The sequence below is a fragment of the Antechinus flavipes genome, chromosome 4, assembly GCF_016432865.1.
Source record: "Antechinus flavipes isolate AdamAnt ecotype Samford, QLD, Australia chromosome 4, AdamAnt_v2, whole genome shotgun sequence".
In the NCBI taxonomy this organism is placed as follows: domain Eukaryota; kingdom Metazoa; phylum Chordata; class Mammalia; order Dasyuromorphia; family Dasyuridae; genus Antechinus; species Antechinus flavipes.
In genome coordinates, this window is record NC_067401.1 from 252,621,898 (window position 1) to 252,649,232 (window position 27,335).

The 27,335-nt window shown below is 31.9% G+C and overlaps 1 protein-coding gene across 3 annotated transcripts in view; it reads right to left on the reverse strand.

Moving 5' to 3' along the window:
* Positions 1 to 27,335, reverse strand: part of IBTK (inhibitor of Bruton tyrosine kinase) — a 95,357-nt gene that overhangs the window by 30,608 nt on the left and 37,414 nt on the right. For all 3 annotated transcript variants that reach the window (XM_051997323.1, XM_051997322.1, XM_051997321.1), the window contains exons 10-19: positions 24,724 to 24,901; positions 19,207 to 19,381; positions 15,707 to 16,312; positions 13,626 to 13,712; positions 11,438 to 11,520; positions 11,313 to 11,350; positions 10,435 to 10,531; positions 6,382 to 6,483; positions 1,608 to 1,725; positions 56 to 116 (exon numbers count right to left, since the gene is read on the reverse strand). In XM_051997323.1, the coding sequence (XP_051853283.1) occupies positions 56 to 116; positions 1,608 to 1,725; positions 6,382 to 6,483; positions 10,435 to 10,531; positions 11,313 to 11,350; positions 11,438 to 11,520; positions 13,626 to 13,712; positions 15,707 to 16,312; positions 19,207 to 19,381; positions 24,724 to 24,901 (1,545 nt within the window). The remainder of the gene's footprint in view (positions 1 to 55; positions 117 to 1,607; positions 1,726 to 6,381; positions 6,484 to 10,434; positions 10,532 to 11,312; positions 11,351 to 11,437; positions 11,521 to 13,625; positions 13,713 to 15,706; positions 16,313 to 19,206; positions 19,382 to 24,723; positions 24,902 to 27,335) is intronic.

The following is a 27,335-nucleotide window of genomic DNA, read 5'->3' on the forward strand; positions in this document are numbered from 1 at the left end:
TGTTTTAGTTATTGATATTTTTGCTCATCTTCATTACAACATAAACCTTACTTACCATTTTTCTGTAGAATACAGAAAGATCCTTCAAAACATCATCACTTAAAACATCGAGTGTCCTAGAAAATAAAATGGACAATTTATCTTAGGACTCATTTAATATGACATCCTTCTGGTCATGCCAAAAAAAAAAAAAAAATCTAAGGAATTTATTCTTATGGAGGCAATGATCCTGAATCAAAAATAAGATAGCTCATACTGCATAGTTGAAAACTACTTTATCTGCTGTAATTGATTTGAAAGTTAAGAACTAGAAAGTTATCAAATATGACTTTAATATAATCATATACTTTAATGTCATTTTTAAAATTCATTCACATCTAGGTGAAACTCAATATGATAATGAAATATTAAAGAAACAGAGGCTAAATATTAAAGAAATAAACAGAACCATATGACTACACAGAACCAGGAACAAAAATTCTGCCTATTCTTTTTTTTTTTTCTGATGCCACTTTACACAAGTACAGTTATGGTGCCTCTCAGTTTTTACCTCCCAGTTGAAGTTAATTGATCAGTATTCTATAAAATGGAACCAATACATCTGAGGATCCAGTGCTATTGTCATGAACTCATGCAAAATTTCATTTAAAAATTAATAATAAAACATAGAGGGGGACCAGTTTAAAGATAATTATCATAAAGATAAAATATCAATAATAATTATAACTATATTTTAAAATGCAATGCAGAGAAATGCTATTCAACATGGTAATGATTATAAAATTTAAGTGCCTAAACAAGTAAAGCATAAGAATGCATGTGTACATGCGCAAACACACACACACATCAAACTCTAGGATATTTGGATTAAAATATCATAGGTAACACAGGTAAAAATTGGGATGGATTCAAGGAATGGCTTTGATACCAAGGGATCATTGACTACAAATTTAGAAAAGTTACTTAATTTCTCTCAATTTTGTTATTTATAAAATTAGGATGATGGGGAAAAAAGTCATCCCAAAATTCCATAGTCACTCCTTTCCTTCCACCTCCCCCTTAACACACAAATACTGCTGGGTTCCACCTGATATTAACTTCCATTTACACTGTATATATCTCACGTGTATAGTTTTTTGAATTTTGTCTCCTCTATTGCATTTTGAAAGACAGAGTTTGTGTCTTCCCTTATAATACTCAGCTTTTAACACAGTCCCTAGCACATATTAAGCTCTCAATAAATTTTTGTTGATGTTGATTTTCTCAGTGTTATCTCATGAAGAATATATGTTGTAAATGATTTTTCTAATCTGTACCAGTAGAAGTGTCCATTCCAGAAATCCCACATGCTAATGAAATCAAATTTAGACTCAAGGGGGAAAAAAAAAAAGGCTAACTGCAACTTGTACTATAAACTTTATCAGGTGGTTGTGATGCTCTAGTATGATAAATCATATGAAAAGCCTTTCTATAGCATCTTAAACATCAATTATTATTGTTACTTTTAACGCCCAATTTAACTGTCAATTTTTTAAATTTCTCTATTAATATTTTTGTCATTTTATAAAATATTTATGTGACAAATTACAGAATTCATTTAAACCCACCTTGCTTCAAGTAAAGCTGCCATATTTAGTCCTATAAACTGTAAACAAGACAATTTCAACTGTTCAGCATTATACATTGCTGCAAACTCCAATGTCATAGCAGCATTCTTTAGAGTAACTGCAAAGGAAGATAGTTATTAAAATTAGATAAACTGTCATTTCAGAGAACAAAATGTATTTAATTCAAAGGATTTCAGATGCTGAGTTCTGAATTATTAAGAAATAGGTCAAGTTTCTTTTCAAAGACAATAAGTAGTTTTCACCTAAATTTGCCACAGATTCAAAAAAACATATAAACTAAGATATTTAATTATAAGGGGAAAATGAATAAATAAGAAAACTATTATAAGATAAGAAAAATAATCAGAACATTAACAAGACATTTCAAGGAAAGTACAGAAAAATTTTGAAAATATTTTTGCTACCTAATATATCAGGATAATTTTAAGCTTCAATTAGAAAACTTTAATTTTCTACCCTTTGATCCAGCAGTGTTTCTATTGGGCTTATATCCCAAAGAAATACTAAAGAAGGGAAAGGGACCTGTATGTGCCAAAATGTTTGTGGCAGCCCTGTTTGTAGTGGCTAGAAACTGGAAATTGAATGGATGCCCATCAGTTGGAGAATGGCTGGGTAAACTGTGGTATATGAATGTTATGAAATATTATTGTTCTGTAAGGAATGACTAGCAGGATGAATACAGAGAGGCTTGGAGAGACTTACATGAACTGATGCTAAGTGAAATGAGCAGAACCAGGAGATCATTATACACTTCGACAACGATATTGTATGAGGATGTATTCTGATGGAAGTGGATTTGTTTGACAAAGAGACCTAACTCAGTTTCAATTGATAAATGATAGACAGAAGCAGCTACACCCAAAGAAAGAACACTGGGAAACGAATGTGAACTATTTGCATTTTTGCTTTTCTTCCTGGGTTATTTTTACCTTCTGAATCCAATTTTCCCTGTGCAACAAGAGAACTGTTCAGTTCTGCAAACATATTGTATCTAGGATATACTGCAACATATCTAACATATATAGGACTGCTTGCCATCTAGGGGAGGGGGTGAAGGGAAGGAGGGGAAAAATTGGAACAGAAGCGAGTGCAAGGGATAATGTTGTAAAAAAAATTACCCTGGCAGGGATTCTGTCAATATAAAGTTATTATAAAATAAAATAAAATATTTTTTTTTAAATTAAAAAAAAAAGAAAACTTTAATTTTCACATAAATGTTAATAGTAATGTTGCTTAATGTCAGATACATGGTTTCCTAAAATCCGCCAAAACATTTCTAAGTAAAAAAAAATTAAAGGAATCATTCTGCATTTAAAGGTATGATGTTTTTAACAAATAGTTTTAAATGAATTAATTTCATAAGATCACATGAAAATTAGTCTTAAACTAATAAGGTCTATTCCTACTCACAATAAGGATGAATATTAAAACAAAAGCATTCCTCTTTCCTCTCCACAATTAGTCAATGAATGGATCATGGGTCTCAATAGAGAAAAAGATTCAATGGAGAAGGATAATCTTGGAAATCTTTAAATTGGCTACATTCACAATCTAGTTCTAACAGTTTTTAATATAGTTCAAAGCTGAATTATGCTTAAGAGGCAACATATGTAACCTCAAAGGGAATGCAGACTTAAGAGTATTACTACAAATTTAAAGTATTATCTATTTCTCCGACTTGACCTCATTCTCCCCATTTCACCCAAAGTAATCTTACAATTGTTTTTTCTGTTGTTGTTCTACACACAAAAACACGCGTGTGCGCGCGCACACACATACACACACACACACACTTTTTAGGTAAGAAGAATAATAGTGTCTTACAACTAGAAAACAGCATAATTAGCTGCATAAAACAGCTTTATATGGAATAGTAAGTCAACAAATGGGAAGTATACTTAAATATTTGTAACTTTTTTTTCAAACTTATTTTAATAAGAAACAAGAGTCTTCTGCTGTAAGCAGTTCATGATAGGAAAATACATTGGATCTGTGATGACTTTTTAGCAAGGTATGTACATTGTATTAGGATAAAGCTTATTTTTTACATTATTGTATATTTTGTTAATAAACTTAATACACATACACACACACACACATATAAATAAATATTTGACTGTTGTCCTAGAAAAGATTTTTTTTTTTTGTTACCAGCTATTTTCCTTAAGGATCTTTCCATGGAATCACTGATTATGGTCATACCAATTCATAGAATTTGAAAAAATGTTGCTAGGGTATCTTGACCCAATCTTTTTAAATAATAAATATGACTAGAACTATCCCAGTAGCCAATTCTATAATGTAATATAGTATATGTGTAAAATTTATACATCATATGTATATATACACAAAAATGCATATGCATAAACATAAAAATACATAATCATATTTCATGGGTTTATTTTAAATTTAGAATTGGAAAGGTCGTTGGAAGTAATCTAGTTGAATGCTTTCTTTTACTGGATGAAGTAACTGAAGTCCTGCCACACAGTAAGCATTTGATAAAAGGTTATCAATTGTTACTTCCTCAAGTTCATAAAAGAGTCAACATGCTAAGCAAAATGTAGTAGTTCTTCATGTAAGGACAAAATCAACATTTGGTACAATTCTGAACAGACCAATCAATAATTCCCTCAAATTCAGACCACAGCAGGTCCAGGTTTCAATTACGAAAAACCTTTTTGTCAAATATTTGATAAACTTCTGAAATTCAAGTTATATAGAAAATAAATATAAAGAGGATCAGATGGCATTTTCTCAATAGATAAATGATCAAAAGATGTGAATAAAGGTCTCAAAAAATTGGAACTAACAATTAGATGAAATATTGTTTCAAATCATTAAGAGAACTACAAATTTTAAGTTTCAAAAACTATTAAGATAAAAAACAGAAATAGTCAATGCTGAATTAGCTGTATAATAAAATACTTTCCACATTCTGTAAACTGTCCTAACCATTTTAAAAAATTATTTTAATGTAAGTAAATCTGAGAGTTTATAAACATAACATAAGTAAATTATAGAGATTAAAAATTTGCTGGAAGCTAATACATTCTGTGTCTTAAAATATAAACTCCTAGAGGATAGAGACTACACAGATACACACACACATCCATATGCAATTAACTATTTAAATTTTTTCTCAATTTTAAATTCTGGCTAAATGACTTTAATTATAAATATATATTATGAAAATTTCAATAATATATTCATCTAAATCCAATAGTATATAATGGATAATATAGCACGATAATTTTAAATTTTACAATTGGAAGAACTTAAATTACCTCTTTGTGTGTGTGTGTGTGTGTGTCTGTGTGTGTGTGTGTCTGTGTGTGTGTGTGTGTGTGTCTGTATGTGCACATTCATACATGCTCATGTATACTCTTGTAAGCTTATGGATTTACTAGAATTTAATAACATGACCATGAAAATAATGAGATTCCATTTCTACAAGACAATGAAACAATTGTTATTTTCTAAATATATCAGTTAAAAACTATGTTTAGTTTCAAAAAATGACCTAAAAATAAAGCAAAAAATTAAAAATAAAATATTTATACCCTTTAGACATATATCCCAGGGAAAGTGAAGACAGAAAGTTCCTATAAATGCTAAAATAGTCAAGCAGCATTTTTTGTGATAACAACTATCAACAGTATGTGGAAGGAGAGAGAGGATACTAATTAAGAAATCCTTTAAAAAAATTTTGTTTTTATTTTCTAATTAGGAAATCCTTAAATAAATTGTGGCACACTGATATAAACAAAACATTTAATGCCTACTACATAAATGGAAAGAATCAAACTAGACACTGTATTATTATCATAGCCAAGCATGTACCTTTCTCCTTTTGTTTAAGATGGAGGACTATGAAGAAGCAGTGTTAAATATGCTCTCAGATATTATATATATAGATCCTTTCATTTTATTAATGGGTTTTATTTGTTTTGTTTTAATCTGTTATATAAGGAAAGATTCATCAAGTAGGAGATATGGAGGTATATTAGACTGATTTAAAAGCAAAAGGAAACAATAAAACAAAAAAGAAATTCATACATGGATTCAGATACAACATTTTTAAAAAGATGATATAGAAGATACAAAGTTTTAGCTTATCAGCTTTCAAATATGTCAAAAGGCATTGTCTGGAAATATACAGAGAGGTTTTTCTAACATTGGAAAGCATAAAATTGACTTGCTAAAGAAATCAGTTTTGATGCTTGCCAGAGATATTGAAATTAATATAGTCAGCCTATATAAAAAAGTATTGGATTGAAGACTCAGTCATGAAGACTCCACAAAAAGGGAATAAAGCTGAAGTATCCCATTTCAGTTTACTGAAAATAATTGCTGTTGTTTTTTTGTGTTGTTTTTTCAGTTGTGTTCTACTCTTTGCAATGTCATGGGGGTCCGTGTCCTTGTGGTTTTCTTAGCAAAAATACTAGAATGCTTTGCCATTTCCTTCTCCAGCTTATCTGCACTCTTTGATAGAGAAATAGGCATCTGCTCTGCTACTTATAATCTGTGTTCCCTAATGAGAGCTACACTAAGGGATAAAGTGGCTCTTCTAGGGTCAAAAGTCAATATAAGTCAAAGAGAGAATTCTAACCCAGGTTTCCTGACTCTAAAAGAAAGCTTTCTTATTCACTACTTCACAATTTTGCAGTGGGGATTATCTCACTAGAAGTTAAAAAATAGCCTAAACCAACTTGAAAACTTATTAATAGTACTGTTAGGGAAAAATACTCACGTTTTTCTGTTATTGCCACTTCACAGATTTCTTTCAATCGAATTATTAGTAGTTGATCAGCCACAACAAGAACATTACAAACAAATTCCACACTTTGAGAGTCTAAATATTAAATAAAAAATATTGGTATTATTAAAATAACATTTTATTTTCTTGATTTTTAGAAAGGAGACAGCAAATTGAAAAACTAAATATTAAGTCACTAAATACAGAAAATTAGTATATGTTATTCTGAGAGGGAAAAAAATTCTAAAAGTTGTTGTGGCATATAAAACAATAATAACATCTGTTTTTAAGTTTTAAAGTAAGGGTCATCTTACTCTGGGTTGATTAATGACTGCTGAAAGTATACTAAAATACCTTGATATGTAAAAATAATGCCCAAGGAAATCTAATTCTAGCTAATACCAGTAGTCTAGCTACTGAGATGCTGAATTAGTTTCCCATAGACCCAATCTAGTTATGTCAAACAATCTCTCATACCAGTAAACATAATAAGGTTTATATAAGCACAAAGTTGTTAAAAAAAACTTTTATTATTATTATTTTTTTATTATTCCAGGACCACAGGAGACACTCTAGTATACAATTCTTACAATGCACTTTTTTATTTTCTGCATTGGGAAATATACTTGTGCCATTCATATATATAATACTCTTTATACATTCTTCTCAATGGATGATAGTAATAAATACAAAACAATAATATCCAACATCCAAGAATCACCTCTGATATAAATTATATAAATATTTTATAACAAACCTTCTTATTTAAATTCGCTTAAGCTAAAATTAATATTAGTTCATATTTTCTGAGTATATAACATTTATTTTAAGGTGGGGATGGTGAGAGGATGAAAAAAAAGGTAATTTGAGAATATGTAATATAACAAAAAGTAAGTTAGATTAAGACTAAAAATTTGAAGAGGCTAATATATTCTGTTTTAGAATATAAACTACAGGACAAAAACTATGCATTGACACTCCATTTGCAATTAATTACTTAAATGCTTTCTAAAAATGAAGTTCTGGCTGAATGACTTTAAGTAGAAATATATATTATGAAAATTTTATTTAAATGATATTTATTTTCATTTAAATCCAATAGTATGTGTTTAATGTATCATACCAGTCTTTAGCAACAATTTTAAATTTTAAAGCATATTTGAGGGGTAGCTAGATGGAGCAGTAGGTAGAGCACTAGCCTTTAATTCAGGAGGACCTGAGTTCAAATTTGACCTCAGATATTTAACTCTCCTTAGCTGTGTGACCCTAGGCAAGTCACTTAACAACCCATTGCCTTAGCCAAAAAAAAAAAAAAAAAAAAAAAAAAGCTATACCTGAAGGATTTATAATTTACCTGAAAAAGAAAGGAGTATGAGAATGAATGAGTGTATGCATGGTTGTATGTGTGTGTGTTCATATACACTCATTTTTATTTTATTTTTGTTTTGTTTTTTGTTGAGGCAATTGTGGTTAAGTGACTTGCCCAGGGTCACACAGCAAGGAAGTGTTAAGTATCTGAGACCACATTTGAATTCAGGTCCTCCTGACTTCAGGGCTGGTACTCTATCCACTGTGCCACCTAGTTGCCCTTCATATATATTCCTGTAAGTTTAAGGGTTTACTAGACTATAGAGAGACGACTGTAAAGTAATGAGACCCTATTTCTAGAAGATACACTAGAAAACTTCCCTGATGATTTCCTAAACACATAAAGAAAAAATTAATCTATAATGATATTCTGTTTTCAGGAAATTACTGCTATAAAATAAAAATTCAATCGTGTTTTTGTGCAGACATCATTAGCTGCTCTCAATCTTTTAACAAAAGCAGAAAAAAATGTTATTTACACCAAGAAAGTTACTCATTAAAACCTAGGTACAAGATTAACTTAATGAAGTTATTGCTCTTAAATGAAATAATCACCAAGTATTAGAATTAGCATTAATATTTCACCTTTTTTATAAGTTAGAGATCTCAGAGGACATCTAGTTTAAAAAAAAAAAAAAAAAACTCCCATTTTACAAATGAGGAAAATGTGCTTGGAGAAATTTTTTAGTAGTTTTGAGTGGAAGAAAAAGAACACACATTTAAAACAGTTATGTGTATAATCCATTTGGAAATTATCATAAGATCATAGATTTCAATTTGGATAGAAATGAGGTGATCTAGTTCATCTACTTTATTCTGCAGATGAGGAAAGCCCTGTGAAGTTAAGTAACTAGTACCAAGTGGCAAAGCAAGCCAAGAAAAAACTTGCTTGAAAAGGGTCATTTCCACTTAAAATAGATGTCAAACACAATTTTATAGTACTTAGCTTGAACAGAAGCCTTAGAACTAAAGGAATTGAGGAGATGGAGACAACTGTGGGAATTGTGTGAATCATACTGACTCCACTTTATGATTCAATTTTGGATTTAACTTTGGTTCCCTTTTTACTCAATTAATGATCTAATCCAACTTCTGTCTTGTGAAAATACTTTATTCAAATATGAGAACTGAAAGAACCTAATCTTGCATATCTGGAAAGCTGAATCACCTCTATCTGGTGTTTAGAAATCTAGGTTATGCTGACCAGAAACCCAATCAGATCCAAAGATTTAACACAAGCAATCCATTATACATCTCAAGCAACCCACATGTTTTAATCTGAAAATTAGCCCCATATTAATCAATCAGTTATTGTTTCCATGTTTTTTTTGATTATTTACAGAGACTTGAGGGAGAGTGGAACACTTTTTTTTTCTGAATTCAGGGAATTGCCACCTTATTGCTTTCTATCTCCCAACTTTCATTCAATTAAATTTTTTTTAATTTAATATTGTATTGTTTCCTTTTGATTCTTTTTAATGTCTGTCTTCACTCTGTATTCAAGGTCCAGTGCCAAAGCTGAGGAAAGCAGCTGGTCCTGAATTGTTGGGCAACCACTATGCAGTATTGCCAAGAATTATAAGATACAATAATGATTTTAAGGATCTTTTAGTCTACAACTCAAAAAGGAGCATACAATTATTTCTGAAGCAACAAATTCTGAAGCTCAAGCCCTTGGTTCCTCAGTCATTTCATCTTTGATTCTCTACAACAAAATCACTTAAGACACTAATCTTACTCCTTCCCTCTTATAGGGCTAACTAAAATAATCTTGACCTCATACACTCAAGAGACAATTTGGTATTCTGTGAACTCTTCAAGAATTCCTTCTGGGATACAACCTTAAGAATGATTAACATATGACAATTATTGAAGAAACCCTTAAAAAATATGCACTTGAATTCTACCAAGGAGCCATAATTTCTACAAGTTTGCCTTTTCATATCTTAAGCAGATTTTAAATCTCTAGAAAAAAAGTTTTTTTTCATTTTGTTACATTTTGCAATCCTCTGAGGCAACAAACATACAATTAAGAGTCATATAAATGGTCACAGTGCATTTCTAAATTCTAGCTCAGTCCTTGGTCCTTGTTTTTATAATGCCAAGGTAGATTTTCAGATGCACATAAGTAGGAAGTCAAGAAATAAATCAACTATCTCAGAGAAATAGGCGAGGTAAGAACTGAATTATTTTAGGAATTCTCTGATGGAATCACCATGCCTTCACATCATGTAGCTCCAACTCCTCATCCCTTTTTCTCTCTTCTCTCCCTCTTTTAGCTTCCTTTTGTGTTTTGTCTTCCTCTATTAGATTGTTAAGTTCTTTGAGAACAAGGACTACATTTTCTTTTTTGATCATGACATCCCCAGTGCTTAGCATAGTGCTGGACAAATAGTCACTCTTAATAAGTGTTTAATGACTATTGAGGTATTAGTTATTACATTTTCCTTAGCTGCTCAGATATATAAAATTCATATTGTTCTGAAAAATACCAAAATTTTCTGTCATAATGACCAATAGTATTCCTGTATCTTCATTGTTAAAACAGTTGAAATACTTAACTGAAAGTTTATTTCATTTTAATTCAGCTGGAAATTACATGAATACTAATGTCAGTAAATTGTTAACAATAATGCCAAACTATATAAAATATCACAAAACTCTCTATTTTGTTAATACCTTTTATTGCAGGGGCTTCATCAGTATAAAGGTAATCCAAGATAACTTGTAGTACATCAGAATGTATTGACATTTCCAGAGCAGCACAACTAGAAGCCTAAATAAAGTTTAATTATATATTTTGCATATGTATATGCACACATATACACAATACATATTATGTTGTGACCTGATTTAAAGCATAAATATGACAAACTTTCTCAAACAGAATCAGATTTAACACATAACACTATAGAAATTATTTCTAAACATATTCAAAACTACCAATGAATAGGAAAAGATTTCTATAAATCAGCATTCATCATAAAAAAAAGGAAATATACTATCCACAAACAAAATGGTATTGACAGAGTTGAGTGTATGCAAACAATAAACATATTTTAATTGTATTTGTTTTTCTACCAATTTTAAGTTTTAAAAGTTACTATTTTTCATATACTTATTTTGTTAGTGAAATTCAACAGTAATTTATATTAAATGAATAAAGACATGCAAAAGTGAAAGAATGAGTGATATATCTGAGAAATATTTCAAAAGCCAGTGTGTCAAGTATTTTAATTAGGTCACACACAGCCCATATAACTTACAAAATGTTTAAAACTCAATCCTTAAACAAAGGAAAAAAAAAAAAAACAACACGTTTTCTATGAGATTAACAAGTAAACCAAGCTATGAATTAGTGGATTAGAATACAATATAACATGCTTGCTATAAGGAATTGGATTACTAAAGATGAGTTTAATGTGATTAAGTTTAATTTCACATTTCATTATTCTGTTTATACAGAATCACAGACATAGGTGTACACATAAAATAATTTCTAGCTATGATTAAAGAATGAATATGAACATGGCATATATTTCTACTTAAAAACATACCTCAATCCATGAGCTACTCAACATGCTGTGAAAATATTCTGGGAAAGAAAAATAAAAATAAATTAACTTAATAAGGAAAGTAAGAGTATTCAAGTAATAAACAAATTATGAAATTGTATACATACCAAGCCTAGCACAAAGTACACATCTGTGACAGGGGAATTCTTTCCCATCCATTGATTTCATGGTCACATCATAAAGAAATGAACTGTAAAACAAAATACATATCTGAAGCAAATGGCAATTTTTTTGCTTGGAAAAAAAATATTATTTGTTCACAGTAAAAGGTTTAATCTTTACAAGTTTGAAAAACAGCATTTATTAAGCATTAACAATGTGCCAAGCAGTTTAGCCATCAAATAGAATATGTGAAAAGTAAGCACAAAAAAATATTTGGAGCAGCTTTTTTTTTTTTTTTAATAATAGCAAAATACTAACAACTAAAATGGTGTCCATCACTTGGGAATAATTAGACAAATCATGGTATATTAACATAATGGAACACTGGTGTTTATTAAGAAACAATAAAAGAGATAGTTTGAGAGGTATCTGCAGAGATTTGCATTAAATAAAACAATGAAATGGCATAAATAAGCAGAACATCTACAATAATAAATATCTCGTAATCAGTGGGTTCCTTCAATGCTATCTTACCCTCTGGTTCTAGGATAACAAGGCAGTTTTCATTGACAATTTTTTGAAAGATGATGTCCAGGTCCTCCTTTAGATTAATTTTCAGGTAGTCCAATGATTGTGATATTTGTCTCTCTGGAATCTATTTTCCAGATCAGTTTTCCAATGAGTATTTTACATTTTCTTTTCTTTTTTTTCCCAAGCTTTTTAAATTTGTTTGATTAATTCTTAATGCCTCACAGAGTTATTAGCTTCCACTTGCCCAATTCTTAATTTGGTGGGGAAGAGAAGTTTGTTTTTTTTTTTTTTTTCCCCTTCAATTATTACTTTTAAGGAGTTGTTTCCTTGAGTTACCTTTTCTACTTCTTTTTCCATTTGGCTAGTTGTATTTTTGGGGGAATTATTTTCCTTAGGATTTTTGTATCTCTTCTTCTATTTGGCTAATTCTACTTTTTAAGCAGTCGGATTTTCTTTGTTTTCCCTGATCTATTGGAAGTTTTCATTACTATTCGTATTGCTCATAATTCTCATATAACACTATCATTTCTTTTCCCATTTTTCTCCTACTTATATATCACTTTTCATTTTTCTTTGGAGTTTTGCCTAGAAATTTCCCCACTGTTGTTTTTTCCTAAGTTTGTGTCCTGATCTTCCCTGATACCATTAATAATGTCCTGTGGTCAAATTATTCTGGAGAGGTTTTTTTTTTGTCTTTTTTGGCATTTTTCCTTGCTTTTAAGCTTAAGCTCTGCTCCCAGGGCGAAAAGAGCACTGTCTCAGACTTCTTGTGTCAGAGACTATTGGCCCTCACAATGTGCTGCACTGGTGTTGCCCTGAGGCCCAGAAGACAGCCTTATGTCTGGGGCTGCACTAAGGATTGAGGTGGGGATGACTGATGCTGCTGGAGGCCATAAGGGTCTGGCAGCTTACCCAGAGCTGAGCCAAGATCCTAGTCCTTGTATCTGGCATGTTTTGAGGTCAGCTGGATATTTCTGCATTTTCCCAGGGCTACATTGAAACATTGGAATACACGAATAGCCTCTGGCTATCTTGAAGCAAGCAGAGGTCTGGACACCAGAGGTTGTCCATTTGCCCAAGGCTGTACTGAAGTGTATGGTGGTTCTTAGAGCTAGAACCAGTCTGTTCCCTGGGTATGCTGAGGTATGTGAAAGAGTTCTGTTGTTGGCTTTTTCCTGGTATTGGTTCCACTACCTTGGGGCTCAGGACCTTCCATTGGCTTGCTAAGGTAGAACTCACTGCTGGTTTGCTGGGATGCTTTCTGTTCTGAGTAAGACAGACCTTTTCTGATGATTTTCCAAGTTTCTTGGGCTAACATTATTTCACCCTGTCTTTTTGATGGTTCTGATGCTCCACAACTTGTTTTGGGGTACTATCTTATGGTTCTCTGGAGGTGAATAGGAGAGGGTTACAACTCACTACTTACTCCAAGAATTCCATACACCAAAGTGAAGTTTTTCTAATGTCTCAGTCTTAGTATATAGTTTCCTGTATTGTATTATTTGCTACACACTCCCTTATAGCTCCAAGAAAGGTAAGTAGTAACAGGTAGAAGGATGGAACAGGCAAGGCACCCTAAAGTGGTCTAAGTGCATTTCCTATTTGGAATAACAAAATCAAGCACAGGAGGGAGGGAAAAAAACCCTCAATTTTCTAACTTACCATTGTTTCTGATTTAGTTTTGGTTTGTTTCCAGTTTCTGCTGTAACAACACTTATTTTTTCATTTTCAAATCTGACTCCATTCAGTCTATAAAATAAACAAAAATTCCCACTTAGTATAAACATTCCATCCTACCACCTAAAAAATTTCTAGGTAACATCTATTTCCAAACATTAGAAAAAAGATAAGATATAAATTGTGTCAAAAAAAGTTTAAGAAGTATTTTGCTTTAAGGGTTTGCATAATACAACCTAACTTTTAAGTCTCAGCTTGACACTTAGGAACACAGGATCTTAGGAAAATATTTAGTTTTTAAACCCTACAAGAGTCTAAGGAGGAAAAAAAAAAAATCATTAAAAAAAAAAAAAACAACTTTTCCCATCGATTCCAAATTTGTAGATTTTTTTGCTCAACAGATTTCTACCTAAATTCAACACTATTGCAAAATTTAGTTAAGTAACATATGATCAGTAAAATGAAATATATCACTGTAAGAATAGATTCCAGACACGAAGAACAACAGAGCTATGGTAAAAATATAAGAGCTAAATTTTTTTTGTTTTTTTGCTGAGGCAATTGGGGTTAAATGACTTGTCCAGGGTCACACAGCCAGGAAGTATTAAGTGGTCTGAGGCCAGATTTGAACTCAGGTGCTCCAGACTTCAGGGCTGATGTCTATCCACTGCATCACCTAATTGTCATAGGGCTAAATGTTTAGTAAAAAAAAAAATACTTAGCATTGCTTCTCTTTCAATAAATAATTCATAACTTCTGATTACTATTGATGATTAACAAATACAATTTCAAAATGTTTCCAATCATAAGAATGACATAAAATAGGAATTAGAAGAATAAGATCCTGGGCCTGGTATTCCCATTAGCAAGTTGCAGAGCATGGTTAAGCTAATCTCTCAGGAATTTAAGTTCTTCATCTATAACAAGGTTGGCCTGGATGATCTGTTGGCTCGAGGTTGCAGATACCAGCATCAATTGCAGGCTCTAGGTTAAATGTTGACTTGTCTCTGTTATTCTCTCATACTCTGAAGTTTATCAAACAGCACACAACAGATTATTTCAAGCTAGTGCCTCTTTTATAATCTTTAATGTCATCCATCAGCACTCAAAGGATAGTGTCAGAAGTGATGTCAAGACTTTGCCAGTCTCAGTCTTTCAACAGCAGCAACTAAAGTCTCTGAAAACTCTCCCTTGGTTTGATTTAGATTAAAAAAAGTTTTAGTTTTAAGAATTTCATTTGCTGTACAGTATTTATAGAATTGTAGATTTCATGTGTTATGAAAAGAGGTCTGTCTGAAATCAATTTTTTAAAATTAAGATAAAAAGTCACAGAATTTTACAGATTAGCCAAAAAGTGCTTTGCATGCTAGCAATTTTGTTTTTTATGTTACATTTCATGAGTTATTTCCTAGTTACTGTGTTAGAGAAAGTACATATTATCAGAATTAATGTTTTGTTATAAAAGTTTTGTGTAGAAAAGTCTATTTTCAACAAAGTGAAAGATTAGTTTTTGGTGGCTACAAGAAATTAGTGACCTCTTTTCCCCTAAGTTCAATATTTCAATTTTCATTTTTTTACTTATATCAGTTTCTAGGAATATTATGCCTTGAAGAAGTAGAGGACTAACTATATTTATAAGGCATATATGATAACTTAAAAAAAAAGATTAAAATAAGCATTTCATTTATATGCAAAAAAAACAGAATTTACTAAGATGTTAATTATAAAAAACTCAATTTCAGAAACAACCTCAGAACACAACCAAGTTTCATGATCATAGAAAGGTCCAAGAAAAATCAAACTCCCTTATCCACCTGCTCCTCCTTTAGTGATGCATAACTATCACAAATCTATTTATAAAATATCAAAGAAATAAGACCTGGAAGGATAGAGAAAAAGCATATAAATACTCTTGTTATGGGATTTTTTTTAAAACACCTATAATAACTAGAAAATTAAGTATGTTCTCTCAAAAGAAAAACAAAATGGAAGAATAAGAGCAGGGAAGAAAGGAAAAGGTGGGGAAAAAATGAGAAAGAATTAGAAATATCAAAATGTTACCATACCTACTACTCAAACTGTTGACATCAAATTTCTTTGCAATATTTTGCAACATCTTTACAGGATTCACATCTTCACCCACACTTTTACCCTTTTTAGAAGGCTTCATTTTATTTTTTTGTCTTTCATTGACTGTGTGGGTTTGATTACTTCGGTAAACTTCCAGTGCTGACTTCTGATTAATATCTTCATGGAAACTCATTTTATCAAAATTGGAAATTAGAGTATCTTGATATTCATCTGATTTTTCCTTAATTACCATCCTTGGTTTATAGCCATGAGTTAAAAAATCACAAGTGTCTGTGTAGATATATTGTAGAAGGTAAGCAAACAAATCAGGGTGAACCTTCTCTATAACAAAAAGATCACACCCTACAGCATCTTCATCTTTGCGGTAAACATCTGGACAATCAACAGAAATACCATCAGAAGTGAATAATTTCCTGAAAAATTCTGATCGCATAGCCAAAATGTATTTGTGCACAGGAAAAGTTTTATTGCCAACTTGAAATGTCACATCATGGGTATTGTCCATCTCATCTGTTTCTTCCAACAGCGTGCCAAAATCTTCCGCAAAAGATGATGAGGACACAGTTGGAATTTCATAAAGGCTAATAACAAAAAAGAGCAATCATTTTAAGAGTATGATCAACAAAATTCCAGCACTTTTCATAGTGGAAAATTTGTTAATTGTATTAAATCCAGGGAACTTCTAACTCATCATTTCCTAGAATACTATGATCCACAGTTTTGACCACTATACCATTCATTTTTTTTCTGTATTTTAAAATGTTCTATGTTTTGGGGGAGGGGAATTGTCCTCAACATTTTTCTTTCAAATTGTGAAGGCACAATTATGAAATTCTTTGAAACAATATTGACTATTACAACAGATAATTCTAAAAATAACTTTTTGAAATGCTCTAAATCACTAATGATTCAAAAAATGCAAATTAAGACAACTCTAAGGTACCACTTCACACCTCTGAGATTGGCTAAGATGACAGGAAAATATGTTAATGTTGGAGGGAATGTGGGAAAACTGGGACAGTGATACATTGCTGATGGAGTTGTGAATTGATCCAATCATTCTGGAGGGCAACATGGAACTATGTCCAAAGGGCTATCAAACTGTGCATACCCTTTTAACCAGAAGTATCTCTATTAGTTTTGTATTCCAAAGAGATCATAAAAAAGGGAAAAGTACTCACACATGCAAAAATGTTTGCAGCAGCCCTTTTTTGTAGTGGCAAGGAACTGGAAAATGAGTGGATGCCCATCAGTTGGAGAATGGCTGAATGAGTTACGGTATATGAAGGTAATGGAATATTATTGTTCCATAAGAAATAATGAGCAGGCTGATTTCAGAAAAGCCTGGAAAGACCTATGTGAACTGATGCTAAGGGAAGTGAGCAGAACCAGGAGAACATTGTTCACAGTAACAAGAAGATTATGTGATGATCAACTGTGATTGACTTGGCTTTTCTCAACAATACGGTGATTCAAGGCAATTCCAGTAGAAGGGACAGAAAATGCCATCCACATCCAGAGAGATAACTGTGGAAACTAAATGTGGAAACAAATTTTTGGTTCTTGCTTGCTTGCTTTTTTTTTCTCATTTTTTTCCCCTTTTGATCTGATTTTTCTTGTGCAACATGATAAATATAAAAATATGTTTAGAAAAATTGTACATGTTTAAGCTTTATTGGATTACTTGCTGTCTAGGAGAGGGGAGTGGGGGAAAAAATTTGAAACACAAGGTTTTGCAAGGGTGAATGTTGAAAACTATTTCTGAATGTATTTTGAAAAATAAAAAGCTATTATCATTTTTAAAAATAGATAAAATAAAAATCAGGGAAAAAATAAACTTTTGAAAGAATGTTTGACATGTTCGCCCCAGGGAAAAGCAAAATAAAAATAATAAAATTACAGTTTTTATCCAGTGTCTTCATTGGTCTAGGATTCTCCCAATAGAAAATTCACTCTACCAATACAGAGTAACAACTGTTCTGCAGCTTATAATCTCACTTGGGCAGTTTATAATTTCACTAGGGCATTGAGAGATTAAATGAGTTGAACTAGCAAAAGCTAGTATGTTAAGATATTCCAGGTACAAGACTGGTTTTCTATTCCTATGGTCAAAACTAGGAAACTAGTTAAAATATATATTTATAAAAAAGTAATAAAGCATAAGACAAAATAATACACCTATCACATAACCTATATATTCTCTCAGATTTTTAAATATTTTTATAAAGGTACCAAAAAAAAAAACAATTCCTTACTTCAAAGGCATTCCTAGGATATGGAGGATTGAGATTTCCTAATCCAAGCTACTAGAAGCATTAATCAATAACTTACGAAAGCAGCACACACATGAACACACACACACACACACACACACACACACACACACACACACACACACACATATATATATATATACACACACACCCACATACACATATCTGCTGTAGACATATTTACACATATACATGTACAGAAACACAAAATCAGTTTGCCACCATAATACCACAGCACTGCTTGATCAAAATCCCAACCTAATTTATCCTTCACTATAAGTAGAAAGACACCATTTTCTGACCTCTTTTTCCATTCAAGATTTCCAGTGATGTTCATTTTGACTTTACATTTTCTACATAAAAATGATGAGAGTGCATGGGATACAGAAAGACAGTGTGAAACACTTTCCTAGGAATAACAAACTGCCTTTTAAGCACTGAAATCTCACTATCTGGAAAATTGAAGTGCCAGAAATATTTTACAAACTTTACAAGATAGTTATGCTCAGATTTCTGAATCCAAACATGCTGTAATTTTATAAAAAGAACAGTGGATAGGAGAAGCCAGAACTTTTCTTCAGGGTGATGTGACACTGACCAAGTGACTTATCCTCCCTGAATCTGTTTCCTCATTTCTACAATGAGGATATTAACTAACTTTCTACTTCATAGTGTTGTCTCAAGGGAATCATAGAACTTCAAGCTGAAAGGATAGTTCAAGGGCACTTATGGCAGACGTTTCCATTTTATAGATAGTGGATGCCAGGGATGTTAAGTAACTTATCAAGGTCATGGTGCTAGTAAGGAGCAGATTGAGGATTCAAACTCATCCTCCAAATCCAATGAGAGAGGGCATAAAGTACTTAGTAAACCAAAGAATGCTAAAGAATTATAAGTTTAAAGTACCAGAGGCCTATACTCACATAAAGTCTACCACAATATTTTTAAAATACCGTTCTCATAGATTGCAAGCTTATCCCAGAATTGTTATCTGCTGTTTAATAGTCAGCAAAATCCTTCAATGAGTGTTCTTTCTTTATTTTTATGGCCAATTAAATTCTGTTTTCTCTATAACCTCTATAGTACAAAGTTATTCAGGAAACTCAATTTGAATGAGAAAATCATCTATAAAGAAGGAAAATACCATTCTTCTTTCCATAAAGAAAATAAAAGAGAAATAAAACTTTAAATATCCCCTCTACCTTGTCTTAGGGTCTGATTGCAAAACTGCAAAGTTACTTCCACTTGGATCCGTGCTGATACTGACAGCTCTGTGGACAAAAGTAAGTTTCGTAAGCCGAATTCTCTCATACACACTACTTGTGTCATAGACACAAGATCCATCTGATGAAGAATTATGGAGGTTTGATATAACTTCTGTTAAAAACAAAAACAACAAATTTAAATATCCACTGATTAATGATTCAATAAAAATAATAAGCAGAAGAGAAAAAACACTAAAAGAAAAAAAAGCAGAGCTATCTGGTAACCACATCTGTACAATACATATAAAGCATCTTGCAGACTTTTATTTTTGTCTACCTAATATCTAACATGATCACAAGTACATAGGAGATGTCAAAGAAAGGTGTGGTGAAGTGAACTAAACATGACACTGCAAAGATCTGTGACTTCATTCCTGTGGGTACTCTAATCAAACAAAAAGCATTTATTAAACACCTCCTAGTGCAAGATCTTGTGAGGATACAAAGGCAAACTAAATAGTCCTGGACCTCATATGGAGTTTACATTCTTTGGGTAAATTAAGGTGTGTGTGTGTGTGTGTGTGTGTGTGTGTATGTAAATACAAAGTAGACAATAGTTGATCAATTTAGGGAAATAGCTCTGGTAACTGAAGGAATCTGGAAATGCTTCACAACAAATACAATGCTTGAAAGTAAGGTTTGGAGGAAACTAGAAATCCTAAGTAATCAGAAAATGTTATTCCAGGCATGAGGAGTAGCCAATGCAAAGGCTTAAAAAAAGAGAGAGAGAATTGAATTCTATGCAGAGAGATAGTTAAAAAGCCACTCTCACTGGAATGCTGACTGTGTGAAAGAAAACAATGTCAGCTTATGACAGAGTTTTTATCTGTTCAGAAAAAAATAAATCATGGCAATTTCCTGAGGAAGTGATATGTCAAGCTTTTCTTTTAGAAAAAAATCACTTTGTCATCTACAGAGCGAAGAAAGACCTGAGGCAAGAAAATCATTTTGGAGACTGTTCTACTAGACAAAAGGTGATAAAGACCTGAACTACAGTGGAAGTTATAGATAGATAAAAGAGGACAGAGATTGTTATGGAGTTAGAAATAACAAAATTTGGTAACTGATTGGATATGTAGGGCAACCACCAATGTGGTAAACCAAGAAAGAGATCACATTCTCTCCAAGTCTTAGTGTATTCCATTCATTAGTTGCTATGGTGCAAAACATTACTAGCATGGTAGCCAACCTTTGTCAGATATGCCTCTTGATGCTTAGATAGGTTTTAGATAACAGACACAGTCCAGTCCATTGTAAAATACATAATGATATATTTCAAGTCTAAAAGAATGTGCTAGATTTTGTATATCACTAGTATATTTTTACATTTTATTTTAAAATTTTAAAAATATATACACATTTAGTTCAACCTCAGAACATCTCCATTCCAGAGAGTTAAATGAAAATGATATATTTTTCCTCTGCTTTTTTTTATATTAAATTTTATGTTTTCCCTAACCAATAAGTTATTACTATCTATCTCTCTTTCACTCCTTCCCCCCACTGGAAACAAAAAAGAAAAAGAAAACCCCTGAAACCAATATACATATAGTAAAGCATTCTCATATTGGCCACATGTCTTAAAATACATGTCTCATTCTGTTATCTAGTCCATCACCAATCAGAAGGTGGGCAGAATTCTAAATTAATGGTCCTCTGGAATCATGGTTGATAGTTGCACTGATCAGTTCTTAAGTCTTTCAAAATTGTTCAGTTTCAAGTGAAATATAAGCCATTGTCCACCCTTCTCCTTCCTTGACTGTATTTCTACTTGTACTTCCAGCCTGTGTGAAATAATGTCTCTTCTTACCCCATTTCTCCCCTTTTTTTACCTAGTACATGATTTCCCATTGCCTTGTCTTTCCTCTAAGACCATGAAAACACAAAAATCATTCCCAGGCCCTCCACTTTATTTAACTTCCTCCTAATACCCCTGCTTATATCACTGTTCTTAAAAAAAAGTTTATATTCTCCCCCCTCTCTAGAATGCAAACACTTCATTTTTATAGTCTTTTGTTTTCTAACCAATCTCTTGTATTTACCTTTTTTATGTTTTTCTTTATTCCTGTGTTTTGTAGCTCAAAATTTCTATTCAGATCCAGTTTTTTCATCAGGAATGCTTGATGATCCTCTATTTCATTAAAAATCCACTTTTCCCCCTGTAGAATTATCTGAGTTTTGCTGGGTAAACTATTGTGTCTTTTGTCTTTCGGAATATTGTATTCCATGCTCTCCACTCCTTTAAAATAGAAGCTGCTAAATCTTCTATAGCTTTTATGTAATTGTAATTCTTCAGTATTTGAATTCTTTCATTTCTGGCTGCTTGCAGTATTCTTTTTTCCTTTAACTTGAAAGCTTTAACTTAGAGCTATAACATTCCTGGAAATCTTCATTTTGGGGTTTCTTTCAGAAAGTGACCAATGGATTTTTTTTTTTTCTATTTTCACTTTGTTCTTTGGTTCTCAGAAATCTGGACAGTTTTCTTTCATGATTTCTTGAACTATGATAACCAGGTTTTTTTTTTTTCATCATAACTTTAAGTTGATCCAATAATTCTTAAATTCTCTCTCTTTGAATATTCCAGATCAGTTGTTTTTTGATACATTTCCTTCCATTTTTTAAACTTTTTGCTTTATTATTTCTTGTAGTTCTATGGAATAATTTTCAGAAAGATAATTACTTGGATTTGGTCTCGTATCTCTAGTGCTAAGCTGTTAATTCCAAGTCTTGCTCAATAGTTCCCCTTTCTTTTCCAATTCTTTCCTCTACCTCTCATTTCATTTAAAATAAGATTTTAAATTCATTTTTCAATTCCTACACATTTCTTCAAAGAATTCTAACTGATCTTTTGATAAAGCTGTGTTTTGCTTCAAGGATTTGCTTGTAGGTGTTCTGGAGTTCTCTTTTGATTTTGTGTCCTGACTAACCCTGGCCTCACAATAATTGTTAATCTTTTTTTGTTGTTGTTGTTTAATTACTTTTTCAAGCAATCTGCTTTGAGCAATCCAGTATTGCAGGCTGGAATGAAAGCATCTAGAAGATCCTTCTTTACTGCTAACAAAGACTGGGGGCATAATATGCACTGGTTGATACTTGAGGTTCTGAGACCATGTTCTAGACCCCAGGTGCTGTGTTGGACAAGGAGTTGAGTATAAAATCAGAAGAAAAGCTCTGGGCATCCTACACTGTCCAACTATATCAAGACTCTCGAATAATGAGTCCATTATGCCAGGGATCTTATTCCATAGTTCCTGACTTGTTTTCCATGTATATAAGTCAAATTTATGGTCTTGGGCTATGAAGATGATGCTTTGAAGCTTTTTGTTTGATTTTCCACTCATTGGTGTTCTCAGATCATTTCTGGAGTAGGTGTGGAAGAGCTTCACTGTCCTACTTTCTCTTACTTCACCATCTTGGCTGTAACCACTAGCATAATCTTTAGAGAAACCAAAGTCACTTCCATGCCATATTAAAATATCAAATCAAGATTTTAGTAGAATACAAAATAATAATAATGGGAATATATATATATGTATATGTGTGTGTGTGTATTATGTGTTATATGTATACATATACATATACATACATACACATACATACACACACACACACACACACACACACATATACATATATATGGCATTTGATGGGTGAACTATGCCTTATCATAAACTGCAGAATGCTACAGATAATTCCAAATAACTTATCAAAACATAATTCATGTTTAGTTTTGAATCCTAAGCAATGACCCATTTACCTTCATCTATTTTATTTTCTTTTAAAGATTACCAGAGAAAATGTGGTGATTACAAAAATTTCTTAATCTTCTCTAATGCTATTACTTAGGACTTTTCCTCACCACCTCTCTCTCTCACTGTGCCCATTTGTCCCTGTTTCCGACTCTAAAACTACTTTTTCCATCTTGAATCAGTAACAGCATTTCCTTTATTCTCTCTGTTGTTCCCCTCAACCCCAGTAGTAGCCCCAGCTACATTTTATTTCATCTTCTGAGCCCCCACTTAAGAGACTCCACAAGACAAATTAAATGTCCTAAATAATCTACTAAACTCAGAAATTAGCCTTCCTAAAGTTTTTTGTATACAGCTATCCACAATTTAATCCTTATTTGTGATGGTTCTGTTTAGAATTTTGTTAATTCCTACAATTATGATCTGAATAAAGTCAAGTGAAAATGTTAAAAGTGCAGTATGTGATATTTCTTAAAGCAGTCCAGGGAAAATGAAATAATTTCCAAGATTTATAGATAACTGATGAGGAAATGTGCCAGAATAACAAGTATTTCTTCTCATGGGAAGGCCTAACCATACTACCCCTTTCCATATAAATTGACAGCCTAGTCCATTCCTTACCACTACTACCTCTCCCCAGTGACACGGATGACAGATTTTTTTTTTTGTTAGAACCCTTTCTCGAAATTTCAGAAGCCAGCAATAGTAACTTGGTACTAGCAGAGTCCCTGCTATCACTGCTAGACAAAGCTACAGTAAGAATAAATCCTTTATTCCACTGGAAAAGAAGGAAGGTGTATTATCTGACATGCTCAATGCATTTTCCCCAAAAAACATTATACACAAGGTAGTTGGCTACTATATTTTAGGTCATTATCTGTTAATGAAGTTTTGGGCAAGCCAATATGGGAATATAAATTTTCATTGCTTCCAAGGGAAAATGAAATCCAAATACCAATTTAAAAACCGTAACTCATTTTCTCATTTTCTTAAATATGAAGTGTATGTTGCATGACTTTTACTAGGGTGTTGATAAACTGAAATTTATATTTTGAAAATAATCTTAAAAGTAGTTCATATCTCCTAATATACACATATTAACTGATAAGACAAAAATGTAAAGCTAACACATCACCCTATAAAGTTTTTAATATGTAGTCAATTAAAAATATTCTACAGAAAATTGATAAAGGTGTTAATTTACAAATAGTAACTGCAAATGGACCAAATTATAAAGTAATTTATATTTTCAATTATATTCACTAGATTTTCCCCCCAAAAAAATAAGCAAACAAAACCCCTCTTTTTCCATAATAAATTTAGCATTAATAAAAAAGTTATACACAATTGTTTAAGTTTTTTTAAAAAAACCTTCTATTCTTCAAACATGAGCTGATCTTAAAGTGCACCATGAGAATAGAAGGCACTCTGGAACAGAATTCTGATATATAGAATTTAATAATGTTCAAATAACTCTTCTTTTGACTTTTCTTCTAAGCAGAGAACAATATAGCAAAAAATTACAACTTCCTGAGCTGCTGTTCATTACAACAAGCAAATAAATTGCTTGAAAACATTAAGATCCACTGGATATACACAAAGTAAGAAAATGAACAATTTTGCTAAAAAGGTAAGGGAAGAAAGTAAGACCACTTGTAAAACAAGACATATTTTTATGTAAAACAGACTCTACAAATACACTGACCTTTTCTTTCAGTATTCTTTTTTCCTTCTTCAAGCCATTTCCCTGTAAATCCTTCACCATCTTGGGTAACAAACAGTATTTCATTCCTATTTAAAGCAATATCTGACATGAAGACCTGGCGACCATAAGCCCATCGACACTGTTTCATATAGCTGCTAACTGATTTCCAGCAAAACACCTAGAATAAAACCAAAATTCAATTGGAAAACAAATACATCTGATCAATCAAAATCTAAATTTTATGGGAATTAAAGAAATCTTTTAAAACTTTAACTTCCAGAATACTCAAATTTTCCTTTTATCATAAAAGAATATAAAAAAGCAAAAAAGGAAGGGGGGGAAGGAAAAATGAAAGGAGAGAGGGAGTGAAGGATGAGAAAAGTCTTCTGAGAGTCATCTAATAATCATCCATCTCAGCTCTTGCATCCATAAGTGAGATGGCAAGAAGACTTTTTATAATAAAGGCAGGCTGACAAGTCAGACCATAGCCAACCAGCAGAAGTAAGGAAATGTGCTTTCAGACTAGGACAAAGTCTTTTTTTTTTTTTCTATGATACCTCTGGGTAGAGATCATAGTGCTCTATTTGAGACAATTATCAGGGTATTAGCAATGCCCAAAATTCTTCTTACCTCAGCAAGCAAATGATTTTGAGCCAGAGTATAAAATAGGGAAAGAAGGCAAGGCTCTCATTCTATTTTATCCTTCATACTAACCATCATTAGGAATACTTATTAACAGCAACAACAGAGCAAGACAATAAATTGATTTAAGAGAAGCAGAAACAAGTGGACAATGGATACAATGACTATAATAAGCTAACTAATAAACTTTGTGTACCTGCTATGTTCAAGCTCTTCTAGATATGGGAGATAATACAAATACAATAAAAGAAATAATCTCTGTCCTGAAGGAGTTGACATTTACAATACAACAATGTACCTATATAAATATATTCAAGGTAATCTATACGTAGAGAAAAGTACTGGGAGCTGGGTGGAGTGGTCAGAAAATTATTCAGATGGCTCTTGACCTGAGTTTTGAAGGAAACTAAGGATTCTGAAAATATGAAATATATTACAGGGTTAGAGGACAGGCTGGGTAAAAGCACAAGAACACTATGAAAGGGCAGTCAAACTTCCCAATCTTGGTCCCAGAGAATAAACAATGAAACACATTCATTTCCCTGCTCTTAGTACAGTGGTGAGTGAAACAATGGTAGTAGAATGTTGCATGCACAATCTGGCATATTTTATCAGTTGTTTTTGCTTAACTGTTTTTCTTCAGAAAAGGAAGAGTTTTATGGAGATGTATAGGATAGATTGACAATGCCTATGACATAACACAACTCAAATCAGAAACACTTCATTTAAAAAGCAAATGAAAAAGAGGAGGAGGAAATAGGACTAATTTTTTGTCTTTTTTTAATATGACAAATGAGATAAGAATCTTCCTCTAATAATACTACATTTATTCTGGAATTGCCTTTATACTTTCTTTTAAATCCCACCCTTCAGATAACAATATTTTATCATAGGAAGAAAACAAGTTAGCTGGAATAGTACAAAGCAACCAAAATGTATTTTTTTTCCTCTTTTATAAGGCTGATATTTAATATAAAAGTATATATAATTCAGGATTCTTAAAACTGAATTCATAAACTTGACTTACTAAAAATATTTTGATAATTATTTCAATATAATTGGTTTTCTTTGTAATCCTCTTTATTTTATCTATTTATAAATAGTATTCTGAGAAGGGGTTCAAGGGGTTCACTAGACTATTAAATGGGACCGTGTCACAAAATAAAGTTAAGAACTCTTGTTATAATTAGGCAAAATCTTTTTTGTAAATATCCATGAATAATAGTAAACCACATGCCAAAAGGAAGGGAGAGAAAAAGTTTTTTAAAAAGTAAGTATGTAGAGATAATAGGAACTGTACTCTCTATCCCAATCAGTTTCTAAAACACAATCTTGTAGAGATCTCAAGAGTAACAATCAATTCATTTGTGCCAGTGGAAGAGAGGGAAGGGAAAATGATTAAATCTATATTAAAAGAAACACTTATACAAAGAGTACTAATTGGAGAAAATCCTCCCCTAAAAATATGAAAAATACAAGTTAAAGAAATAGGGTACACTGAATATAAAAAGGGATAAGAGTGCCACCTACTGTCCAAAGTAGATACTTTAAATCAGCTTTAAAAACTGCAATTAAAATGGCATCTACAATTAAACCTGTTCTTTCAAATATGCCATCATTTATGATTAACTTAAATGCGTGAAATAAAGCTAATCTTTCTAATACTTTTGCTTTTCTCAAAACATTATTACAATTTCTAGGTAAAGAGGGAATTTTAGACCAAATTATTAGGAAATAATCTTTGAAATGCAATCAGTGACACATTAATGTATACATGACATCACCCTTGGCTAAAGCTCCAGATAACTCAAGGAACTGTATATCAAATTCTGAAAATGAATGGTAGGAAAAAAAGGCTTTATTGCCTAATTTTATTCCCATACCAAAAGCCATTATAGAAAAAACTAACATAACCTTAATAGACAAAAGAGCCAATTAAAAAAAAAAAAAAACCAGCTTTTATACAAAAT